The 9,129-nt window shown below is 46.2% G+C and overlaps 1 protein-coding gene across 1 annotated transcript in view; it reads right to left on the reverse strand.

Annotated features, from left to right (window-relative positions):
• Positions 1-4,171, reverse strand: part of GORASP2 (golgi reassembly stacking protein 2) — a 40,377-nt gene extending 36,206 nt beyond the window's left edge. Inside the window, exon 1 of the mRNA XM_081095443.1 lies at positions 3,928-4,171. Coding sequence (XP_080951569.1) covers positions 3,928-3,990 — 63 coding nt within the window. The 5' untranslated portion in view covers positions 3,991-4,171. The remainder of the gene's footprint in view (positions 1-3,927) is intronic.
• Between the last annotated feature and the right edge of the window lie 4,958 nt (positions 4,172-9,129).

Here is a 9,129-nt window from a genome sequence, read left to right on the forward strand (position 1 = left end):
CATCTCAGACCCTGGTCCTGGTTGAGGTGCGTGAGGCAGAATCGATGTGTCTCTCTCATAGTGATCTTTCTCTCTCTCCCTCTCTTCCACTCTTTAAAAAGCAATGGAGCCCAGCTAGTGTGACTAAGTGGTTGAGCTTCAACTGTGCTGGGCTGCATATCTGGCGCTTTGGCCAGACGGGTCATGCTGTGCTGTCTGTTCCTAAAACACATAAATAGGAAGGTACTGACATCAGGCCAGGCCTTAAGATACAGTCTCATGGCCCCTTCCCGGCATGCAGGCCTTCTTTCTCAGAAGGCCCGGAAGTCTCATTCCAAATTTGGGAGACAAAAGACTGGAAAAAGTATAAGTAAAGAGAGTTTCCTCCATATTGGGGGGCCCAGAATTTGAAAGACACATTTTCTCTGGGCCGCCACAAAATTTAATAATAAAATGTAACTCCTGTGGTCATCGCTGCAGTTCAGCCTCTGCTTCGGCAGGGTGCTGTAATTGTAGTCACTGGCCATGAAAGTTGGCACTGCAGTTCGGCCTTTGCTTTGGCAGGGTGCTGTAATTGTAGTCAGCTGGCCAGCTTAATAAAGGCTCTTAAATTTAAATTCTGAGTCGGTGGTCTATCTCGCTGAGTGAACCCATAACACAACCTCTAAACCAGGAGGTCACAGTTCCATTCCGGGTCAGGCACGTGCTCTGGGTTTTGGGTTCCTTCCCCAGTGGAGGGGGTGGGGGGAACACACAGGGGGCAGCCGATCAATGATTCTCTCTCATCACTGATGTTTCTCTCTCCCTCTCTGAAATAAATAAAAATATATTAAACAAACAAACAAACAAACAAACTCAATGGGAAAACATCCTCAGGTGAGGATTAGCAACAACAAAAAAGATATGAAGAAATTATTTATGATGGTTACTTCCAGGACAGGGAGTGGGGGCATAAAATAGGATCAAACATGAAAATACATAAATACATAAAACATAAAGAGTAAAGTACGCTGTTCAAAGCAGAAAATTTGGAAACATTTTAAGGTTGTCTCTAAAGATTTTTTTTAAAAGAAGAATCTAACAATGACTATGGAAAAATGGGAAAACTATAAAGTTCAATCTGAACTGTAGGAACTTTAAAGTAATAATAATAAAATTAGTATTTCAAAACCCAGTCATATAAGTTTTTATTACTAACAAGGAAATGGCCAGGAATTAATGAAAACTTCTAATTTAATCATTCTAGGCCTTGTTGAACACTGGTGATTTTATTCCAGGGTTAACCTGCCATATATACTCTGGTTTACAAGCTCAGTAATCCAGTGGTGGAATATACTGATGTACATTTAAGCAATAGCAAATGAAAGGATTTTTTACAGAGAGGAAGGGAGAGGAATAGAGTTAGAAACATCGATGGGAGAGAAACATCCATCAGCTGCTGCCTCCTGCACACCTCCTACTGGGGATGTGCCTGCAACCAAGGTACATGCCCTTGACCAGAATCAAACCTGGGACCTTTCAGTCTGCAGGCCGACGTTCTATCCACTGAGCCAAACCGGTGAGGGCAAGGAAGATCTTTTCTTTTCTTTTTTTTTTTAAATATATTTTATTAATTTTTTACAGAGAGGAAGGGAAAGGGATAGAGAGTCAGAAACATCGATGAGAGAGAAACATCGATCAGCTGCCTCCTGCACACCTCCCACTGGGGATGTGCTCGCAACCAAAGTACATGCCTTTCACCGGAATCGAACCTGGGACCTTTCAGTCCTCAAGCCGACGCTCTATCCACTGAGCCAAACCGGTTATGGCAAGATCTTTTCATATGTTGGGAATTAACATAGTACTTGCCACTTTGAAAACAAAGATAAGAAAACCAATTACAGAATCAGGGGCAGAGCAAGTTACATACTCAGATACATTTAAAAAATTCTCTGCCTGGTCAAAGTGGCTCAGATGGTTGAGCACAGTATTGTGCACCAAAAGGTTGCTGGTTTGATTCCTGGTCAGAGCACATACTGTACCTAGGTTTCAGGTTCAATCCCTGGTGGTTGGAGCAAGTACAGAAGGCAATTGATTAGTTTCTCTCTCATATGGATGTTTCTCTCACTCTTTCTCCCTTCTTCTAAGTTATGTCGTTGGGTGAGGATTTAAAAAAAAAATTATCCTAAATTAGATTATTATTATTATTTTAAAGCTCTCTCTTATAAAACTCGAACAAATAAGAATTTCTTCATCTTTTGCAACATTTATGCTCCAGATGCAGATAGAAAACAAAGGTTGTCCCTAGCGCTTTTAAAAATCAGATTTACAGATTAATAACATCTGAACTATAGAATATGTATGCGTGCCGATTTACTGAGGTGCAACTATGTGAAGAAAATACACTTCAACTTGTTTTATGGCAAATGAAGTTATTAATAGAAGTCACGGAATTGGAATCCTTTTGATGTTTACAACTTTCTAGGAGACTTTTTAAACTCATTAACACTGTGTTTTCCTGATTGCACCTATTAAAAAATATCACGAATCCCCAAGGATTCATGGGTGCAATCAGTCATTGGATAATACTGAGTAACACAGCCAAGAGCAGAGAACTCGAAATCAAACCAGACAACGGAGAGAAAAGTACTGCCGCTAACTTGCACTTCGCACCTGGAACCTGACACTTGTTCCATTTCCCCTCTCTCTGCAGTACTTGGGGGTTGGCTTAACTGAAGGGAAGGGAAGGGAAGATGGTTTATTAACAGATTCTCTTTATTGTGCTGCGAAAATCGTTTCCCAGCCAGTGTGTGGCTTCAGGGGGGATTCTTAGTACAGCGGAGAGACAACAGGAGGCGATAATCTGAGGATCAGAAAGGGGACTGATCACAGCCCTATCGCACAGGTATGGGGGTACCCGAGGAGGGTGTCTGCCTAAAACACGGGGCGTAGGCCCGACAGAGATGCTGGGAACACCAGGAAGTGCACTGTCGCACGTTCGGGGAAAAGGCTCTGGCCGGCGAGGAGCCAGCATCTGGCGGTGCTCTACCGCACCCCGAAACGGCGCTGCACTCGGGGCCACGCTGCGGACGATCGCGCTGCCGCACGCAGGTGTCTCGGCGCCCGGCCTCCAGGCTCCTTGCAGATCAGCCCCTCGCGGGGAGGGCGGCAGGGCTGTTCGCGCCGGCGGGCCATGCAGGAGCAGGGGCTTGGCTAACGCCTTGTGAGCCGGGGACGGAGGCTGCTTGGCTGTGTTTGCCTGGATGCTTCAACGTCCCCCGCTCTCCTTGACCCCTTTCTCTACACCTCCAATCTCCACCACGCCCCGAGCAGCCCCAGGAAGGACAGGACGGCAGTTCCCCCGGCCAGGAAACGTGGGAGAGGAGGACGGGAAAGGTCCGGAGCGACGCCGGAGCGGGAGAACCACTGTCAAATCCGAGTGTATACACTGAAGCGCGTCAAACCGGCTCGGCTCCTAGGACCTAGGCCATTTCCTTCTGTTTGCCTTCCTGGCCCCGGCGGACATTCAGGCGGCGCCGAGGGGAACGAGCACCTGCCGTCGCAGCCTCCGCCTCCGGTCGGCGGGTGCCAGGCGTGCTCTCCTCGGAAAACTCCGAAGGTACCTCCGCCATCACCTCTCGGCAGAGGCTGCCCCCACGCCTCGGAGGAACTAACTTTGGACACTAAGAATTCAGGGGGAGGGGACGCGGGATGCCGTGCGGAGGAAAAGCAGCCAAGTTCGTTCCCCGGCGAAGTCGCCGGAGGCCGTCCCCGCTCCAGCCCGCCCTCCCACGGCGGAGGGCCCGGGCCCGGGGGTTGCGGGCCGGCGGGACGCGAGTGCACTCTAGACCCGGCCTCGGCACCGCAGCGGCCGCGGCCGTCGCTCCTTCCTGAGGTCGGGCCTGCCAGCCTCGGGAAAGGCCCGCCTCCTCCAGCCCGCTGCTCCCGGGACGCCGTCGGACCTCTTACCCGCAGGACGTGGTAGCCTTCCGTGCCACCGCCGGGAATCTCGACGCTCTGCGAAGCGCCCATGGCGGCGGGCGATCCGTGGCCGGGTCGGGCTCCGCGCTGTTCCCCGCCCCCCGCCAACCGCCTTCTCGGCTCCTCCGCTGAGCACTTGGGACGTGGCACTCGCTGCCGCCGGAGAGCCGGGCCGCACTGCCCGCCGGGAGATCGTCTCCGCGGCAGCCGGGGCCGCAGCGCCGCCGCCGACAGCGCCACCTGCCGCGAGCCCCCGGAACTGTCTGAGCGTGCGCAGGTGGGGCGGGCGGGCCTGAGAAGGAGAGCGGGGCGGGGCCTCCTCGTGCTCGCGAGAGAGCGGACGTGCCGCTTGTCCTGCCTGGGAAGCTGGCTACGGGACCCCGGCTGGGACAAGATTCATCTCCCGAAGATTCTTGCCCGCAAGTACGGCTGCTGGGCAGCAGCTCCTCGTGTGGCGGAGACAGGAAGAAGGCTGCTGGGAAGAATAGGGGCGAAGGCACCGCACTGCCCCGCCATTCCCTGTCTTGTCCCAGGTTGGGCGGAGGAGGGTGACAGTGGCTCTCCGTAGACCGAATACCGCGTCGGCTCAGCTCAGCTCAGCTGTATAAAGGGAAACGTGCCATTTGTCAAACGGCTGTCCCCGAGTCATGGAGGGCCCCCCCAGTACTTTTGTTCTTTGTTTGTTTGCTTTCCCTAATGGTGAGAAGAAGATCAGCACAGTTGGATGTCCTTTGCGTTCCACCGCCTGCGGCTGGGTTCCCCAATCCTCTTCCTTTCCGTCGCCAAGTCCTATTCACACGTCCTACTCCATGTGAAAGCCCCCGTTGCCCAGGGGTCAGTTGGACCATCACCAGTGGTGTGTTCTGATGAGAAGCAATGTGAAGTACATATTCCAGCCCAAAATGTTTGACTTGCTTCCGTCACATCTTCGGTGAGCGCTTCTAGTTTGCAGGAATAGCGAGGATAGAGCCACGAGTAAAATAACATCACAAGGAAGCGACCAGGCAAATAGAGGAGGTGGACTGTTCTTCAGAACAGCTGGCCAGTGCTTTTCACCAAGTTAGAATGAGAAGAAAGGGACTATACTGGATTAAAGGATATGTGAAGGCGCCTTGGCTGGGTGGCTCAGTTGGTTGGGGCCTCCTGTACACCAAAAGGTTGTGGGTTCAATTCCCGGTCAGGGCACATACCTAGGTTTGATCCTGGGTTGGTCAGGGTGCATACGGGAGGCAACTGATGGGTGTTTCCCTCTCCCCTCCCCCTTCCCTTTTTCTCTAAAAATCAAGAAAAAAAAAATCTCGGGTGAAGATTTAAAAAAAAGAAGAAGAAGACATATGAAGGACATAACCAGGAGATGCAAAGTAAAATCTTGAATCTGACTAATTTGGAGAAATTAGGTGTAGAGGACATTTTTGGCATAATTGGGAAAATTTGAATATGTACTGAGAAGTATGGGAAAAAAGGCATGTATTGACATGGAAAAGTGGAAAGTATTGACTGGAAAAAAAACAGGTTACAAGACAGAAGGTCTCTAAACAATATGAAAGCATTTTTTAAAACTAAATACATATAAATACATATGTATGTATATTAAAATGTGGAAGGATATGAACCAAGGGTTGCAGTGGTGATCTCTGGGTGGTGACAGAGGTAACTTATTTTTAGTTTTGCCTGGTTCTATGTTCTATAATGCCCATGGGCTGCTTCTGTAACAATAAAATATTATTTAAATTTAAACATAAAAGTCTATTTAACTTTTTTTGCTGTCAGTAAACCAATACCAGGTTTTTAGGACGCCTACTAAATACATAAATACACACATGAACTATCCAGTTATTAGGCTCCTGAAGAACAGGGCCTGCAGTGGAATCAGCTCGGTGTTCTTTTTTATTTTTTTTAATATATTTTATTGATTTTTCACAGAGAGGAAGGGAGAGAGATAGAGAGTTGGAAACATCGATGAAAGAGAAACATCAATCAGCCGCCTCCTGCACGCCCCCCACTGGGGATGTGCCCGCAACCAAGGTACATGCCCCTGACCGGAATGGAACCTGGGACCCTTGAGTCCGCAGGCCGATGCTCTATCCACTCAGCCAAACAGGTTTCGGCAGCTCTGTGTTCTTAATACTTAGCAGAGTGCCTGGCAGCTAATTCAACAAGTTAATTTAATGCACAGGAATAAATATAAGAACTAGATTTGATGGTAATGTTTTGTTCTGCTTGTCAATTGTAGTCCTCTTTATGGTTTTGTAATAGGCTATTGCTATGTCCAGTGGTCTGCCATCTTAGTTGGCAGTTAATTTGCATATAGCCCTGATTAGCCAATGAAAAGGGTAGCGCCGTACACCAATTACCATTTTTCTCTTTTATTAGTGTAGACTAGAGGCCCGATGCACGAAATTCATGCATGGGTAGGGTCCCTAGGCCTGGCTGGTGATCAGGGCCAATCTGCAGGGTGACCGATGGGGCGATCGAGGCGGGGCCCGCTGGCACCTGCCTTAGCCAGCCTGGTGCCGCCCACTCACTGGCCTTGCCCCCACTACCAACGCCTGTTGCCTTCCTCTGTGGGGCAACCAGCGGGGTGATTAGGGGGCCCTCACTAGCACCTACCTTGGCTGGCCTGGGGCCTGAGGGCTGGGGGCAGCTTCTACATTGAGCATCTGCCCCCTGGTGGTCAGTGCATGTCACAGCAACCAGTCGTTCCATGGGTCATTCTGCTGTTCAGTCAGTTTGCATATTAGGCTTTTATTATCTAGGATAGATATGAATAAATCAAGGAATGAACAAATGAATGAGACCTGACTCTGCATTCTAACATTTTGACTGTCATTTACAGTTTTTTGAACTGAGATAAATTAAGCTTATTAAGTTCTCTAGTTTTTGCATCCTCCTTCATAAAAATAAGGATAATAGTATTAACTTTTCAGGACTATTGTGATGATTAAGTGAGGTAATATATGCAAAATGTCCTAGTACAGTGCCTACCATATGGCAAGTCCTCAACAAATCACAGTTTCTTTCTTTCTGAACTCTCAGGAATAATAAGGGCTTGATTTGATAAACTTTGAATTTCAATTATTTTATGCCTAAGGAGGTGCTTTCTTTTGTAAAGCCTTTAATGTTCCTTCTCTGATTTCAAGAGTGGTAGCTGTTCAACGTAGAAAATTTGAAAAAATACAGAAACATGCAGGGAAGAAAATAAAAATATACTGTAATTCTACCCCTCTTAACTGCTATAAATGTATACAATTAAAAATTAGAATAAAGTATATAGTTATGAGACATGAACATGGTTTTTTAATTTCACAATATAAGGTAACCATTTTCCTATGTCAAATATTCTGACATCACTTTTGTGGGTTGTATAATAGCAAAGTATTTGGGATGTTTAGGTTTTTCTAATATTTTACTACTCTAATCAATGTTACAATAAACTTCTTTGTTGATAAAATTTTGCCCACATTTCTTATTATTTCCTTGAACAAAATACTTGCAGAAATCTTGGTCAAATTGTATGTGCATTTGATGACATCTTATGCCTAGAGCAGGGGTGGGCAAACTTTTTGACTCGAGGGCCACAATGGGTTCTTAAACTGGACCGGAGGGCCAGATCAAAAGCATGGATGGAGTGTTTGTGTGAACTAATAAAAATTCAAAGTAAACATCATTACATAAAAGGGTACGGTCTTTTTTTTCAATAGTTTTATTCATTTCAAATGGGCCGGATCCGGCCCGCGGGCCGTAGTTTGCCCACGGCTGGCCTAGAGCTACCTTGCTTTTAGGAAAGATTGTTTAAAAAAAGAAAGAGAAATATTACACCATTTTATAGTGCCACTAGCAGTTGGAGAGTACTACTTTTCCATCCCAGAAAATCACTTTTAAAAAGAGAAATTGAACAGACATAGACTTAACAGTGGAATCTACAATAATAGATTCTAACTGGTTTGACGTTTAAAGAGTTTAAAGAGTATCAGCAAAGTGCTACATCTTCACAGAGCAGCGGACTTCCATGGGGCATTGAAATCTACTTTTAATGGTTGTGATGCAAAGGGATTCCAGTCCAGCTTTTAAGTGCCAACTTCTATCTGGAATCAACTAAATATAGACACCAGTTGGAGGTGCTTTGGGAACCAACTAATCTGTGGGTTTTCTAAATCCAGACCTGATAGTGGTACAGTTGGAAAGTGACAGAAAATGAGGCAAGTGCTCTCCTCTTGTCCAAGGCCTACTACTTGAATTTCTTGTGTCTTGAACATTCAGCGCTTACTTTTTCCCTGCCTCCAAGTTTGACGAGTCTTAGACCCACTCTGAACTGGTTAAATGAGAAAAAGAAAGATAGCAAAAGTATCAGCTAATAAGAGCTTTCAGTCTTCGTTAATTAATTTCTACAATTCTAACCCTCTGGCACCTGCCAGCTTCACTCTGTATGGGAGCCAATGGATTTCAAAAATAATAAAAATCAATGAGCTGCTCTTTGTGATAGGACCTTGAAAACATAGCCATGATTAGTAGGAAGTGCAAAGTGGGGAAGTGTCACTTGCTGATAGAATTTCTTTCTCTTGTTGAAACAAGAATCCTGGCCATATGTGAAAGTGATGCTCTATTGAATCAAAGAAGATGTATGACTGGGCTTAAAAATTGAAAGTAAATTGAAGGACAAGCACCAATCTTGATAACGATTACCCTAGACTAAAATTAGATCCCTTCCCCAAAGCTCAAAAATTATTGTGTCAAAATGTTGGTAAGAATTCATGGCAAAGTCTGGTAACCTCAGAGGGTCAGTCATCACAGCCAAAGTAGGGCATCAAACTTTCCGTCCCTTGGTAAGGAAATGAGCATGGGAATTATGGGTACTGAAGAGTCAAATACTAAGTTGGTGCAGCTCTCTGAGAATTCAGTTTGGGCAGGATTTTTTCATGTGAATATTTTGAAAGCGAAGAGTCTGGAAATGGCTCAGTGGCTGGGAGGAAGTGACAGATCTGAGCAGGTGAAACCTCATCTAAATGGGGGGGTTTTCCTAAGGGATCCTGCACATGCCTGCATTCTATTGTAAAACAATTTTAGGTAATAAATGGTCAAGCATGTTTTTCCACTTTAATGGTTATGGGTTTATTGTAATTCATATTTAAACCATCTGACTAGCACATCAAAACCTTCATTCTATGTTATAAGAATAACATATTTCTTTCA

This window comes from Myotis nattereri (genome assembly GCF_964212035.1).
Source record: "Myotis nattereri genome assembly, chromosome: 7".
Taxonomy (NCBI): Eukaryota; Metazoa; Chordata; class Mammalia; order Chiroptera; family Vespertilionidae; genus Myotis; species Myotis nattereri.